Source organism: Akebia trifoliata, unplaced genomic scaffold (genome assembly GCF_017979445.1).
Source record: "Akebia trifoliata isolate Shusen 1 unplaced genomic scaffold, ASM1797944v1 Contig01068, whole genome shotgun sequence".
NCBI lineage: Eukaryota > Viridiplantae > Streptophyta > Magnoliopsida > Ranunculales > Lardizabalaceae > Akebia > Akebia trifoliata.
In genome coordinates, this window is record NW_028237462.1 from 6,054 (window position 1) to 23,284 (window position 17,231).

The following is a 17,231-nucleotide window of genomic DNA, read 5'->3' on the forward strand; positions in this document are numbered from 1 at the left end:
CGAAAATTATTTTATCCAAAAGTTGACTGCGAAAAGTTCACGCTTTGGCTAATATTTGAAATACTCCCTGTATTTTCTTATCTTATGGCATACCCCTTGAAGTTTGAGCATTGTCTTTTGTCAGTGACTATTCGAAAATGACTGAAATAACCTTATCTTCAACCACTGACCAAATACCCTGCATTTTTTTTTTTTTTTCTGGAAAAAACTTCTTCAAAATTGGATTTTGGCAACAAGAAGACCACTTTTGACCATACAATTTGATAAGTTATTTATTTTTTCCTATTGTTTCATCTTCTAAATCAATTGGAAGAGAACAAAGAAATTTAGATGATTTCCACAAATAAATCAAGGATTGAGGAAAGTATTTTTTTTGGGAAAAAAAAATCATTTCTTTGAAGAAAAATAAATAAATTAAAAATACTGAAATAAATAAAACTTAACTTGCTATAATAAAAATAAAAAGGGTTGAGAAGATGACTTGTTTGGAGAAAAAATCAAGGATTTTTGCTATGAGAATGAGGATGAGGTTATTTTGATGATTTTATCTACTTTTTATAGAAGAAGATGATCAAAGGGATATGTCATGAGTTAAAAAAATTTAGGTGTTTCTCAAATATTTACTAACATACGGAGGGACATATTTAAAACACTCGAAAAATGAAGTCACAAGACAGTACCCACCAAATATTATCAAGCAAGCTTCTTTTTGTAGTGGCCATCTGACGTTGTCTATTATTGAAATTCCAAAAATACCCTCTGGAGAAAGAAAAATTAAAAATAAAAACCTCTGCACTGCAGATACAAGTTTTCAATGGCTACATGCTTTAAAACAAGTCGAGTTGAGTCGACTCAATCCAAGTTAACTACGATTTGACTCAACAATTAAATCAAATCCAGTGATAAGAAAATCATAACACACAAATAAAACAAGTAACTAAGCACCTGTGAGTGCATTTTCCAGGTTACCATTGATACGACAGGGGTGAAGCCAGGATTTTATTGTAGTGGGGGCAAACTATAGTTAATGGTATAATTGAACAACCTAATTACTCTATTCTTGAAAGTTACAACCTAGAGATCTCTAGCAAACAAGAACAAGAGAAAAACTTTGGACCATAACCAACAAAGATCATTCTCACCTCATTCATCAAACACATCTCAATTTTGGGAGCACAATGAAAAATAGAAATTGAATTATTTTATGATTAAAAGCAAGATCTGTAGCAAGAGTACTGATATGCTGGTTGGAAGATTCCATTTAGATGGTACTAAGAAAAGAAGTAGGACCAGGAGGAATTGGAATATCTATAGTCCCTTCCAGCATTAGGACTACCTTCTTCATGGAAGGACGAAGTGAAGACTCGTCTTAGATGCACCACAGAGCCACCCTCACCATTCTTTCCAACTTATTCTTGTCCACCTCTTCATCTCCCACCAACTTACCCACCTCTCCGTTCTCGAAACAGTCGTACACCCAATCCAGGAGAACAACTTCCTCCTCAACCAGCTCCATATCTAAATTCTTTCGACAACATAAAATCTCCAACAGGACAATTCCGAAGCTGTACACGTCTACCTTGACGGTTATGGGCATGTTTCGATGCCACTCAGGTGCGACATATCCTCTAGTCCCTCTGATATTAGTATAGGTCCTCGTTTGGTCTGACTTCAATAGCTTAGCCAACCCAAAATCAGCTATTTTCGGGCAATGGCACTCATCCATGAGTATGTTCTGAGGCTTTATGTCGCAATGGATGATCTGGGTCTCGCACTCTTCATGCAGATATAAGATGCCTCTGGCTATGTTCAAAGCAATTCGCACTCTTTCATCCCAATTTGGGTACTTTTCAGGACTAAAGAGCAAGTTTGCGAGCGACCCATTGCTCATGTACGGGTATATTAGAAGCCTATTAAGGCCTTCATGGCAGTAACCGAGCAATTGGACTAGGTTTTTGTGATGGGTTCTCCCAATCACTCTCATCTCAGTTTTAAACTCTCTTTCTCCTTCTTCAGACACTCTATCTAGTCTCTTGACAGCAATGGCCTCTTCTGTCTGATTGTTGAATAAACTCCCTTTAAAAACTGTTCCGAAAGATCCCCTACCCAACTCTTCCTTGAAACCATCCGTTGATTTCTCGATCTCATCATAAGTAAATGATCGCAAAGAGATCCCTTCACTTATTCCGATGTTCGTTTTTTCTGTGATCCTTTTGTACGCCCAAACACGTTGTCTGCAAATAAGAACACCACTAGTCCCTATGATTATTAAAGCAAAAGTGAAAACCACAATACTAACAATTAGAATATTGATTTGCCGCTCTTTATTGCTTTCTTTGGCGGCTTTGATTGTTGTCATCAGCTTGATAAGAACTTTGCTTGATTCCTCCATATTTCTTCTTCCATATCTCAATGGGAGTCTTTGTTTTCTGCATTCTGAGTTTATATATATAGCAACATCACAATTACAGTCATTCATACAGGCTTCCGTGCAATCTTCTTCAGTTTTGGATGACAAGACGGAGTATGAATCATCTTCCCATCTTATCTGCGCTAAACTTTTAATGGTGTATTTGATATTTCCATGCTTGCTGTTGCAACCTTCTGCACTGGTGTTGCTCTTACAACCCAAAGTCTTTTCAGCATCATCAATGTAATCGAAATTAGGTAGACAATAGCATACCGGTTCTCGATCCATTAGAGTACAATACCCATTTAGGCCACAAAGGCCTTTAGGATCACACTTATTGTTCGGCACATTCCATTTGATTGACCAATTACCATTCTGATCCAAACTGTGTGAATATAACCTTAAGATCCCATCTATGTCAATCGTCATGCGATAAAACATTGTCTCCTTAGAAGGAAAAACACCATTACTCAGATTCCTTATATTTGAACCATTGGTATTGAGCAAGTACAAGTGACCATTTTCATCAAGATTTACTGTTACATTATCTCCTGCAGTCATCGTTCCTGTAAAATAATAGAATTCTATTTGATTATTGGATGCAATTACATGAACCCTAACAGTAGTTATGAAAAAAAAAAAAAAAAATACCATTAACATATTAAAAGATAAAGAATGTTTTACAAAACCAGTTGTATTTTATTGATTTATTAGCCCAACCGCATTTTCGAAATATTTATGAAAATGGTAATATAACCTACTATATTTTATTGAAAATACTTTTCTTACCAACTTAGTAAGATTTTAAGTTTTATTAAGGGTCGATTTACTCAAATGGATCATCACATTGGCAATCCAATACTGCCTCTAGATTTCATGGAAATAGTCAGACAAAATTAAAAGACAAAAAAATGGGTGTCATCCTAGGTTTGGAAAAAGGATGGCTACCCAACTTCCAAGGAAGTCTCAGATTTAAAATTAAAATTCAATAATGAAAAATATATATATAATTTATTTTTGAAATTTTATAGAATTTTGTCCTCTACAACCTGTGGCATGGGATCGCCCTTGGTAAGAGTTGAAATCTTACTAAATTTGTAAGGCATGGGACTCTTTGTTATTTATTTATGAGAGCTTCTGTTGGCACCCCAACTTTTACTTACTACATCGTAGTTTTTTAAATTATTTATAACACCCCAGTTAAAGATTAAAACACAATATTCAAATATTATAAAGGTTTGGCTCAAGTTATTATCTCAACATCACAAAACATAATTACAATTGTTCAATTCAGTTATTGTTTACAATTAATTAAGATTATACTTACGTAAAACTCTAAATCTTAAAAAAAAGAGAGAACTTCTATTGGCACCACAACTTTTACTTATTCTCAATCAGTCATATTCATTTTTTTATATGTTAATTGGGGTGTAATAAGAAAAAGTTAGAGTATCAATAGCAGCTCTCTTACTTATTCTTACTAAAACAGGCATCCTCTGTAGGAAAGTAAACAAAATTTAAATTTGTACCATTTTTTATGTTTAACTTTATACAAATGAATGTTTTAAAATCGAAATGGTACATATTTAACTGTATTTTCCTTTGTACCCTTACTTTCAACCTAAAATAAATCTAAATATGTTTCTGGTCTAGGATTTGGTCTGCCACGAAAATAAAAGCCATACAGACGACAAAGGAAATTTTCTATAGAATCAAAAACATCAGAAGACCGTGTACTAGAAGAATAAACAATTAATGCATCAGCAGTTGCATACATGATCTCTTTTTAAAGTTTCTCCAAAGATAAATCTTAATCTTAGGGTGTTTAAGATCACAAATAATTAATTACCTGTATTCCAATATGAAGTTATGGGTCCGTGAGGTGGTTCTGCTGGGTACTGCACTAGATTACCATCCCTCTGCATATGGAGCTTAAACCTTCCCCTTCGAGGGTCAGTTTGTGAGGCGTTAGAGAATAATTCTCCCCTTGCAGCCACGAGTCGCTGGCCTTGCACGATCGTGTTTGTTGGATAATCAAAACTCTGCCATATGATCTTCGAATCCGAATTATAGATAACAAAATTCCCAGAATCTAGCATTGAAGCCGAGTAAGCAGATTCAGAAGTTTCAGTGATTGATTTTTCGATCCCTTCTGATGATCTTAGAATGAGTCCACCATTACTACTCAATTGCAATGTAACATTGCTCGGAACTCGAGGCTCATCATCTCGGTTTGCCGTCCATATAACAGTCTTTTCGGGAATTTTGGGAAACCAGATTGCTATGGTGAAGAGTCCTTGATGATCCAACGGATAGAATCCAAAGGCGAATCGACCAGAAGGTGAAAACCATGAGGTGGGGTTGGTGATGGGGGAGAGGGAAGAGTCTAAGCTTATGTTGGAGTTTCTTGGTTGAGCTGCTACAATAGAAAATGAGGAAAGGAGAAGAAGAACTATAGAGATAATAGGAGCCATTGAAGAAGAAATATAGAGAAATTTTTACTCTCTATAGTTTCTTCTTTTCTCTTAACTTAAATGCCTGAAGAGAACTACTTGGATTGGACGATAGTTGACAAGGAAAAAGAGCCAATCTATAGCATTTTTTATCGTGTAAGTCACAAAAGGACTGTTACGTGTTGAAAATTCAATGTTACTTTTTTTTAGTTGTTACAATTAAGCAAGGAATACCCGAGGTCGTAGTTCTAAAACTCGTTGACGTCTACTCGATTCAGTTTCAATGCAGCTCTCTAAAGCAACTATTTAACTCATCTGAGTTACGATATGTTTATTTAAAATGCCCGAGTTGACTCGTGATTCATCAAATCGACTTGTCTTGTTCGACCACTTTTAAAACTTCTACAAAATGGATTATTAAGAAAAGCTCTCAAACTTAAGGACTAATTAGAAAAAAAAAAAACCCTCAGCCAAGTTCCTTTAAGTAATTTTCCCTATCTACTTTTTCAGGAATTTAGGCCCTAGGGTACCAGGACCCTTGTTAGCAATCTTCTGTTTAATTCTTGAAAATTTCATGAAATTTTTCTTTTTTTCAATGAAAGTATTATTCTCTGGATTATTGAACTATTCTAAATAATTGACGAATTTTAAGTTTGAAAAGAATAAAACACAGTTTTTACGACTTTGATGAATTTTATAAAATTTGGTGGAAAAAAATGTTACTATAACTTGTTGTATATTGCAAAGTATAAACTTGCAAGTTGTGACATGTAACACAAGTCAACTTTAAAGTGATCATATTTCAAAATTTTGGAGGAATCCACTTTTTACGTGACAAATGTCCTTTTATCTTAAAAAAAATTATGAAACGAACCTATATATTCTTTTGAGATTACACCTTAATTTTTCAAATTGACGATTTGTCCCTTAACTTCAGTCTTCTTTTAAAAATCAGTGGAACAATAACCTTAATGTCCTCATTGTCACCAATATCATTATTACCATCACCAATTTCATCATCACTATCGTTATAATATGATCGAATTTTTGATTTTTTAATATTTGAAATGAAACGGATATACATGCATGAAGCATATACTACATAATCCAAAATTGAATAGAATTCAAAATTTTCACGAATAAAATTTTTGTTGTATTCTGAATTGCTAACAAGGATCGGGATAAGAACTAATTGGTAGGTAATCAAATGAGTTCCTAATTAAACCGAATTCTTAGCAAATCCAAAATCTTCATCCCATATCCACAATTATTTGATTTGAATGGATTGTATTTCAGGCCTAATGCAGATCTGATGTTTCAAATTAGTCAATATACGGCCATTATTTGAATAACGACAATACAAATAATAAAAAATATACATTAATCAACATTATTGTTCTTTCTGATCGAAAGAAACCGAAGTAGGATCCACAATATTAGGTTTTTATTAGGTGAGCTTAAATATTGATCAGGACCATACAATGAGTGATTAGCTTGTAAACCATGCTCTGATTTGAGTGATTAAAAATACACTAAATATAACCAACCTAGTATAGTACGAGGATAGACTTATAGCTGCAACCAAACACCCCAGACATGAACACAGCAGGGTCGACTCAGTCTCAGACTAGCAAAAAATGACAAAAATTTACGAGTCAAACCCTATCCTGGCCGAGTCAAGGTCGAATAACTGAACTAAGTTGAGACATAGATAAGGGCCAAAGTCAATGTAAAATGAGTTAAGTCAAATTGATTTTCTGCCGGCCAAATAAATTTGAGCTGATTCGGGAGAGTCAAAGTCAGAGAGAGTTACGATTGCTAGACAGTTAAGTTTGGTTGAAAGCGACCTCCTGCCTGAAATGTGCATAGTCTTAGCAGGCTGCTGTTTAATTTAGTACACTTAACATAAAATACAACTATTCTATGAAAAGAGGCCCCATTTTTTTTGTGTGTAGAAGAACACATTAAAGAGTGTTTGAAATTTTGTTTGGTTCTTAATTTAGGTAGAGATGAACTTTTTGTGGTAGTTAAGTAATTGGATGGCATGAGTTGCTTAATCTTTCCTAGCTCGATTTTATTGGTTAAAAGGCATGTCGACAAGTGTTGATCCTAGGATTGGCTGAGTCAATTTGAATCGATAATTCAAACCTTCTCAAATTGATTGCATCATTGATTTAGATTTTAAAAGTAATTTTTCTATTAATATTGGAATCCTACAACTTAAATATTTTACTTTCATACAATAACAACAACAATAAAGTCTTATTTTAAAGATTTGGAGTTTGGTAAAGAAAAAAAAGTTGAGAGTCAGTTTATTTCTGCTTCTACTATCTTTGTCCACATTTTTTTTAGGAATTTAAACCTAAAATTTTTTTCTAACAAAGATTGTAGATTACTATTATTGAATATGTTCAAATCATCTCAATTAACTTTCTCTTAGTTTATCACGTGTTGAAGTTATTCTTATATATTTTGAAGGAGAAATTTTATTGACAAGTTAAAATCTTCTACGGGCTCTCCAATAATTTGGAACATCTCTAAATTTTTTAATTTTTTTTAGAACACTTAATGTCTAAGGGCACCTCTCTTTACTTTTAAAATAATAATCTTAAATTGGCGTGTCATCTTCTCATTTAAAATGGTTTCAACTATTCTTGCGAGTTTGATTCCATTGAATCTGATGATTTTGACTATAATAACAATTGTTGTGTTCTTAGCGATTTTCAAAACCCTCATGATGATTTAGAATCATCCCTCCATTACTTTTCACAAAGATATCTACATATTTCATCGAGCAATTTTTGAAAATGTTTAAGAATCTTGGTATTTTTACTCACAAATTTTTCGTTTGGGCGAAGTTTATCTAGTTTCATTCACAATGAAGATAATCATCAAATTCTTATAGAAATCCTCCCTAATAGTAACCAATTTCCTTTAATTTGAGATTAGAAACTATAATGACGAAAATCAACTTGAAATCAAGCCTCAATTTTTTTGAATTATTTTTCTAGATCATTTGATATGCTTAAAGTCATGTTAATGACTTACATCTAACATTGTAAAGCTCATGTCAAGAGTGCACATTCGACATAGATTATGCCTAAGTTTTGTACATTGTGTTAAGAGTGTACATCCGACATTGTAAAGTCCATCAAGAGTGTACATCTCACAGATTATGCCTAATTTTTGCTCATTGTGTTAAGGGTGGATGTCCGACATGTTTAAAGTCGTGTGAAGAGCTCACATCTGACATTGTAAAGCCATGGCAAGAGTATACATTTGACACAGATTAAAAATGAAATAAATATGCAACATTGGCTTGCATTCATATGTAGTGTTTGCATTCATTTAAAAAAAAAAAAAATCAAATAAAAAATAGGTTGTATCCATCTCATTTCAATCCATTGAGTTTCTAATAATCAAACAATCTAACATTGCATCATATTTAAATAACAAAAGAGATACAATATTGGATTGTAATTATCAAGGATGAGAAATATGACCTAAACAAACATTTAAAAAAATGATTTAAAATTAATTTATTGGATTTCAAAAGTTTACCACTGAGAATTCATTAATATTTTTCATATTTATTGAAAATATAGAATTTTTCGATAAGGAAAAACTCTTTCAAAGCACAAGAGCTATAAAATTAAAACTTACTATCAAAATTATCTTTCCACTCACCCGTCTCAACATTCTCATCTTTGCTATATTCAATTTATTAACATGCTCCTTCGTGATTGTTAAACCTTAACATATATAGAGCATAGTTGGTCTTACTGTTGTCTTATGATATGTTATTTTCAGTTTGATTGATATGTGTCTCTCTTATGGTACTTTAGAAGTATACTTCTACTTTAACTATTAAATTTTAATTTTATATAAAGAGCCCATTTGAATAAAAAGTAAGTAGGAAGAAAGTAAATTTTAGCAAGTAGAAAATAATTTTCTTTTATTTTTCAAAAAATCAAAGAATTTTTTCATTTTTTAAAAGTAATTTTCTAAAATGAATCCAAACAAATTTTATAATTTTTAAAAATTAAAATTTTTAATTTTTAATTTTTAATTTTTAATTTTTTATTTTATGTGTATCAAACCATGCCTTTAACATCTTCCTCAATCTCTATCATTAAGTTTAGGAAAGTCCAGGTTTTGAGATAACGAAATCAATCATGTACTTTTTATATCATATAAAGCAAAAAAATATATTATGTTTTAATTAATTAAATATAAAAATTGAAATAAAATAAAAATTGATTCGAACAAAAAATAGGATGGGGACTTAACCAATTTGATCGAGTCAAATAAGAATCGACCTAGTCTAAAAATTACGGCTAGAGACAACATTATCTATTTGGTTGGAGTATTGGATCTCTTAGATATTCTTGTCAACTAATAGAGACAGTCAATAGGGGTCTACTTAGCACATACAATTCATCTTCATTAACCATCTGATTAAGATCCAATGGTGGTGATTGTGAGTGTTGTATACTTCTTTTTTAATGAAAGTAACTAAGAACAAAAATTTACTGAACCAATATATAATCAAAGAAATGAGAATCAAAGACTAAGTCACCAACTCTTAAGGGTCAGAGCATATTCTTATCATCTTAAGTTTTCTAAGGTTTATATTTCACAAGAAAACATGTACACCCCCGTTGCACCTATTTGACCTCTGAAATTTGCTTACGTCATCATTTTTTAAAAGTATAAAAAGTGAAAAACTTATGCTTGTTGTCCACGTGTCATACATTTAGTATGTTCTCACGTTGGTTGGTTACACAAAAATTTGTCCGTAGGTATCTACAGGGGTTCGGTGTGGTGTACGTTAGCGTTATTGGCGCTTTCCAACCAGCTTATTTTAAATGGAAAATGTTTAATACCCAATCATTTACCCAACAATTTGCCCAATATGTTTTATCCTACAGAGTTAGAAATTTTAGAATAAACTGATTTTTATTAGAAGATCATCCTCACCAAAAATTAACCCATTCAAAAATTTCTATCCCCATATTTATAAGTTAAAAAGTCGTAGATTATTCATTTTTTGTAAATCATTTATAATGAGTTTAGAAGTTTTGGTATGAGCTGATTTTTGGTACTCTACCATGTAGGAAACTATTTTGAGCCTAATAATCTCATCAATTTTTCCCTAGTCGTGATAATATGACTTCTCCACGAGGCATACTCAATCAACTCTCCTGACATGGGGTGTGTCATAACCATAGATTTCTTTTCATCGGGATACATAATTTCTTAGATTTATGAGGATGTGTAGTTGTGTATCCTGATGCATGAAGTCTATGTTTCTGACACTCCCCACATCAAGGGAGCCATGTGGGGGAGTCATGTTATCACCACTCTTTTCTCAACCCATGTTTTACCTCCACCAAGATGAGCTTGATTGGTAATTAATGATTTTATACCATTGGATTTGGGCGTGGGATTGGGATGATTTTTTAACAAAGGAAATAGGTCAAAATTGGTGTTATTGGACAAAAATGTGCCAGATGGCATGCAAAGAAGAAGTTGGATCAGATAACAACCCAAGTCCCAGGAGTACAGGATTCGGATTCCTATTAGTTATTGTATTTTAAAGTTTAAGCTTTAGTGTTCCCCCAAATGAGGTCTTCCAACTCCCTCTTTTCAGTTCCTCTGTTTCAGTACTTAAAGCATGGAGTCTCAGCATAGATTTTCATGTGTGCGGTGTTTATAGAAACTAGTCCACACCCATCACACCATTTCAGTTTTTGATCTTCTTCGAAGAATCTAATGGCCTACACAGAGACTTACCAAGTGGAGCCGAGCTACATTGAAGAACTCCATGAATGTTGCTTGGACACCACTTCATTTTCCTTCCAAATTGATGAACAAACCTTCCCACATCGACATCAGTGAAAATCCCAATCCAATAGTGTTCGAAGATGATTCTTTCATGGATTTCGATTCGATTCATCAAGATACTACAATGGATCTAAATAACGTCCCTAGTATTGAATTTGATTATAATAGAAGAGAATTCTGATTTAAGGGGAATTCAAGAAGAGTTGATTGAGGGAAGTAGCTTAATAGATCTCTTATTGATAGGAGCCGAAGCTGTTGAATCGAATAACTGGTCGTTAGCTTCGAGTGTGATCACGAAGCTTAATAGTCTCCTAATCGATCGAGAAAATGGGACGAACCCATTTAATAGATTGGCTTTCTTCTTCACTCAAGGCCTACAATACAAAAGCATCAATGTTCCTGAAGAGTTGTTATATGATTCTGTTCCAAGGCCTACAGACACTATGTCTTCCTATGTTTTCCTTTCAGTTACTCCAAGAGCTCTCCCCCTATGTGAAGTTCTCACGCTTCACTGCCAACCAAGCAATCCTCGAAGCAACCCAAGGGAATCTCGAGGTTCACATCATCGATTTCAACATGGTGGAAGGAATCCAATGGCTACCATTGATGGTTGATCTAGCACTAAGGAAGGAAGTTTCTTTTAGATTAACCGCGATCATTGCAGATCCACAAAATGCAAGTTTGATCGGACAGACGGGAAGAAGGGTCAAGGAGTTTGCCGATTCGATCAATCTGCGATTCAGGTTTGATCAAATGGTGATGGAGAAAGAAGAGGATTTTGATGTGAGAGAGTTTGTAAAACCACCACACTTTAGTGGTGAGACCTTTTCATCCATATATACACAGTTCCATATTTGTATATGGTAATTACAAGAATGGAAAGAAGCAATCAAATTAAATTAGAAGCTATAATCTTGGGTCAAAGATAATGCAAATGGAAAGCCTTGAATTAAGGCTGAGGATCTTTAGCATGATCCTTGACACCCCCCCGCAAGCTGAGCGTCGGATTTGAGCGTATGTGAAGCTTGGATCGGAAGAGCTCAAATAGAGGTTTTGATACACTTTTGGTGAAGATGTCGGCAACTTGCAAATGAGAGGGCACATATTGAGTACGAAGCTTGCCGGCAAGAACTAGTTCACGAAGAAAGTGGTAGTCGAGCTCAACATGCTTGGCTCGTTTGTGAGAAACCGGATTGGAGCTCAAGAAGATGGCACTCTTGTTGTCACATAGGAGGAGGGGCCGCTGTGGAATTGGAACCTTGAGATCACTGAGGAGATGCGTGAGCCAAAGAAGTTCGGAGGCAGTGAGCGCCAAAGCACGATACTCAGATTCACAACTGGAGCGAGAAACAGTAGGTTGCTTCTTGGCACTCCAAGAAACTAAGTTGCCGCCAAGATAAATAGAGTATCCAGAAGTAGAGCGGCGAGTATCAGGGCAGCCTGCCCAATCTGCATCTGAGTAAGCAACTAAAGCACCAGGAGCATCAGATGGATGAAAAGTGAGGCCAAAGTGTAGTGTGCCTTTAACATAGCGAAGAATGCGTTTAACAGCAATAAAGTGGTCTTCAGTCGGGGAGTGGAGAAATTGGCTAACAGAGTTGACAGCATGAGCGATATCCGGACGAGTGATGGTTAGATACTGAAGAGCACCAACAAGAGATCTGTAAAGTGTTGCATCCGAGAACAAAGGACCATTAGCAGACAGGTGCTGGGAAACAACCATAGGGGTGTGAACAGGTTTGCTGTCAAGTAATTGAGCTCGTGTAAGAATGTCCCGTGCATATTTCAGCTGACTGAGGAAAAGGCCATCAGAGGTGGTCGTTGCTTCAAGACCAAGGAAATAACTGAGAGGACCTAAATCTTTAGTGGCAAACTTAGAATTGAGTTTACAAGTAAATCTGTCAAGAAGAGATGAGTTGTTTCCAGTAATAATGATGTCATCAACATAGAGCAGCAGATAAATTATATCAGAGTCCTTATGAAAAACAAATAGAGACGTGTCTGCACGACTGCAATAGAAGCCTAGTTGAATGAGAAAAGAGCTGAGACGTTGAAACCAGGCACGAGGAGCTTGCTTTAGACCGTAGAGAGCTTTCTGCAACTGACATACATGATTGGGAAAACGAGGGTCAATGTACCCAGGGGGTTGTTCCATATAAACATGTTCACTGAGATGACCATTGAGAAATGCATTTTTGACATCAAGTTGACGAAGGAGCCATTTGTTGGTCACAGCAAGAGAGAGGACAACACGAACTGTGGTAGCCTTGATGACGGGGCTGAAAGTGTCAGTATAGTCAAGACCAGGTACCTGGGTGTATCCCTTGGCAACAAGACGGGCTTTGAGACGTTCGATAGACCCGTCAGACAAGTATTTGGTTCGAAACACCCATTTAGAACCCACAATGTTGGTGTTGGGAGGTCGAGGAACCAAAATCCAGGTATGATTGTTTTGCAAAGCTTGAACTTCTTCATCCATGGCAGCAAGCCAAGCAGGATTTTTAGCAGCAGATTTGAATCCTTTAGGCTCAGTGGATGCAAGAAGAGCAGAAAGAAGGCTAGAAGAGCCCACAACGCTGAGATGTGCGGGGTGGCGCGGTTTGAAGATGCCGGCTTTAGCTCGTGTGAGCATAGGATGAGAATGCAATGGAGCAGCTACAACGGGAGTGCGATCAACCATGGGTAACTCGGTAATGGGCTCTGGAGAGGTCGGTCTGAAGTCCGAGTGGGACGGCGATGGTCCTGTATAAGAATTAGTTGCCTGCAAAGACTCATCTGCTGGATCAATACAAATAATACACGAGGTGGATCCGGATTGAGGAATATGTCGGGAGTGTGGTGCAAGAGAAGGCAGGGACATGTCGGTGGGAGGGAGACTTGGTTCTAGAAAATTTGAGATTTGGAGAGAGGATATGGGTTGGGCTTGGGAAGTATGTTGAAAGGGAAAGTGATTTTCGTCAAATTGGGCATGGCGGGTAATATAGAGTCTAGAGGTGGTGGGGTCAAGACAACGAAAACCTTTATAAGATGAATGATAACCCATAAAAACGCAAGGGATACTACGAGGAGAAAACTTGTTAGTCATGTAATCACGTAAACAAGGATAAACACGACAACCAAATGGATGAAAGTTTTCATAATTAGGAAATGAACTATATAGGAGTTGAAAAGGTGACTTACCTCCGAGAAGCGGTGTGGGCAAACGGTTGATGATGTAGGCCGCAGTGCTAAAGGCATCAACCCAGAAGTGAGTGGGAATGTGAGAATGAAAAAGAAGGGCCAGACCTGTTTCAGTTACATGGCGATGTTTCCTTTCTGCACGACCATTTTGTGCGGGTGTATGAGGACAAGAAAGTTGATGATGAATGCCAGAAGAACTAAGGTGTGCTTTAAAGCAGTTGCTAGTGAATTCTGTACCACCGTCACTTTGAAATTTTTTTATACGTGCAGAATGTTGATTTTCAACAAATTTTTGAAATTGAATAAAGGTATTAAGAAAGTCAGATTTAAATTTCAATGGATAAAGCCAAGTGAAACGAGAGTAATCGTCAATAAATAAAACATAATATGTGAAACCCGAATTTGACTTTACAGGAGATGGGCCCCATAGATCGCAATGAATAAGATCTAACACCTTTGAAGATCGATGTTCAATGCGAGAATAGGGCAAACGGTGATTCTTTGCAATTTGACAAGTACTACATAATGTCGGAGATGGCAATAAAGAAGTAAGATAAAGCTGTCCTTTTTTATTTAGAAAAGAAATAATAGAATGATTTACATGCCCAAGGCGAGAATGCCATAAATCATATGAAGCATGTAGAGATTTATTTTTCAGGACAGAAACAAAGGCTGAATTTCCGCGTTCTAGCACATATAGACCACCATCTCGTTTACCGGTTGCCACCACTCTTCCCGTTTGGTGATTCTGAATAGTAAAAAGATTATTAGTAAACGTAACGGATAACGGAAAATCAGTCGTTAATTTACTAATGGACAAAAGATTTTTGGTGATTTTAGGGACAACCAAAACGTCTAATAGTTGAAAATCAGGAGAATGGGAAAATTTACCGGTGTGGGTAATGGGTAGAGACGCACCATTCCCGACAATAACACAATCCTTACCCGTATAAGAAGTGGACTAATCCAAGAAGGATTGGGCTGGAGTCATATGGGCTGAGGCCCCTGTATCTAAATACCAATCGGAAACCTCATTTCTTGAAATAGAACACGATGCATTAAGGGCTTCAGCAAGTTGAGCCTCTGGGGTATGACCATGGCGTTCATACCGTTGTCGGCATCGGTCCGCATAATGTCCTTCCATGCGGCAGATTTGGCAGCGGGGGGTTCGTCTGCTAGAGGAGCGTCCTTGCCCTCGTCCATGGCCGCTGGTTCGAGCCGGTTGATTGCGGGAAGAAAAGCTTCGCTGGTTTGTCTTTGCAGGATTGCGATTGGTGGCTGCGAACGCTGCAGGAGAAGGTGCAGCCGGCTCCAATGATTTTTGAAAGAGCTCAAAGCTCTCTGCTTTTGGCACAAGATCTGTAAAAGAGGGCAAAGGAGTGAGGGCCATTTGGGCCGTGGAAAAGCTCGAGAATTCCGAGCCAAGACCTCGAAGGAACCAGTGCACTTTGTCAGTGCCATCAACGGGGCGTCCGATTGCGTGGAGTTGATCGCAAAGGGCCTTGAAGGCGCGAGCATACTCCAAAACAGATCTGGTGCCTCTGTTCATCAGTTGCAAGTCATCCTTGAGACGGATTTCACGGGCTTTGGAGCGGTGGCTGAAGGTATTTTCCAAGGCAACCCACACCTCACGTGAAGTGGAGAGTCCCACAACTTCAGCCATGGCCTCTTCAGTCAGGGAGGACAACAGAAGACTAAGGAGGCGTTGATCGGTATGTTTCCATGCCACATGTTCGATGTTTGGTGTCTGAGAATTTTCAGGGGTGAAACGGGGTGGGATTTCTATTGTTCCATCTACATAGCCAATTAGTTCTTGACTTTCTAACAGAGGAAGCAATTGGCTTTTCCATAGAAGATAGTTGGAAGAGGATAGTTTGATTGTAACCATGTGGATGAGGGTATTGAAAGGGAGAAGAGTGAAGGATGGTTCAGCAGCCATGGAAATGGAAAGAGGATCGTGAGAAGGATGTTAATCCGTATGGTCTCTTGATACCATGAGAGAGTTTGTAAAACCACCACACTTTAGTGGTGAGACCTTTTCATCCATATATACACAGTTCCATATTTGTATATGGTAATTACAAGAATGGAAAGAAGCAATCAAATTAAATTAGAAGCTATAATCTTGGGTCAAAGATAATGCAAATGGAAAGCCTTGAATTAAGGCTGAGGATCTTTAGCATGATCCTTGACATGATGGAATTGAAGTGGGTCCCACACTAATAGCGAACTGTATGATTCATCAACTCCACATGCCCTATAGGAACTTTTCATTAGTGAAAAATTTCTTGGGTGGTATTAGCAGATTATCACCCAAGATGATTGTTTTAGTAGAAGAAGAGCTCTTTAACTTTTCTAGAACTCCATCTATGTCCTTTGTAGAATTCTTTCATGAGGCTCTCCACCATTACACTGCAATGTTTGATTCATTAATGAGTAGTTTCTGTGGTGGGTACAAGGTTGGGTTAAAGCTAATTGAAAAGGAGTTCTTGGGGCTTAGGATTTTGGATTCTGTGAGGCAATTTCCATGTGAGAGTAATGAGAAGAAGTTATGGAGAGATGGGTTTTCATCATTGAAGGGATTCAAGGCAATTCCAATGAGTTATTGTAATGTTTCCCAAGCCAAGTTCTTGGTGGGTCTCTTTAATGGAGGATATTGGGTGCAACATGAGAAATGCCGACTTGCTTTGTGTTGGAAATCAAAGCCTTTGACAACAGCTTCTATTTGGGTCCCCACTTTAAATCCGAAGTAATTTAGTCTTCTTGAAGAATGTTGGGAGTGAAAGCTTCATCTCTTTAATCTTCTTGATGGGCTCATTACATTAATTATTGAAATTAAATATTTATAGGGGCAAGAATATGGATATAATTTTTGTAAATAGTAATTATATTGAGTTTAGAAATGATATATTGTAATTAGTGATTATTGTTATTAGAGTAATTATATGTTTGGTTTCAATGATGCCTATTTAAATCTTATTTTTTGATGGAATAACTGCTAATATACTCTTTGGTTTAGCTTCGGAATGTATGCTTTCACATTAGAGTTGTTTGATAATTTTGGGTTCCTTTTTATTCTTGCTAAAATTACTACACATTAGAGTTAAGATTGCAACTAAACAGCCCTAAATTGGAAATTTTGTTCATCCAAAGGTCATTTATTAGAAATGATTCCCTAATTCACATTGATGCACGTCATCTCCCCTAATGGCTCTAATCATCCAATCTCCATTAGCCCTAAATCAAGGTACGTTTGTCAATTGACAGGACTTCAAATCATAGTGTATGATTATAGTAAGGATGTCAAATTAATTTCTCATAGACTGTTATGGGCCCAATGC

General features: G+C 36.3%; 1 protein-coding gene and 1 pseudogene across 1 annotated transcript; one reads left to right on the plus strand and one right to left on the minus strand.

Annotated features, from left to right (window-relative positions):
• Positions 1 to 1,002: 1,002 nt before the first annotated feature.
• LOC147380717 (G-type lectin S-receptor-like serine/threonine-protein kinase LECRK1) lies at positions 1,003 to 4,948 on the minus strand. The gene is made up of 2 exons (XM_086431342.1): positions 4,260 to 4,948; positions 1,003 to 2,976 (listed from the first exon to the last, which is right to left on the minus strand). Exons 1-2 carry the CDS (start codon positions 4,882 to 4,884, stop codon positions 1,370 to 1,372), a joined length of 2,232 nt encoding a protein of 743 aa, XP_086287468.1. The 5' UTR covers positions 4,885 to 4,948; the 3' UTR covers positions 1,003 to 1,369.
• A 5,690-nt stretch (positions 4,949 to 10,638) lies between these two features.
• On the plus strand, positions 10,639 to 16,643 carry LOC147380718 (protein NODULATION SIGNALING PATHWAY 2-like; annotated as a pseudogene).
• Positions 16,644 to 17,231: the final 588 nt, after the last annotated feature.

Coding starts and splice junctions, on each gene's coding strand:
- LOC147380717 (XM_086431342.1), bottom strand. CDS start 4,884: ATGGCTCCTATTATCTCTATAGTTCTTCTTCTCCTTTCCTCATTTTCT. Junction 2,977..4,259: donor AACTTCATATTGGAATACAG/GTAATTAATTAT, acceptor ATTATTTTACAG/GAACGATGACTGCAGGAGAT.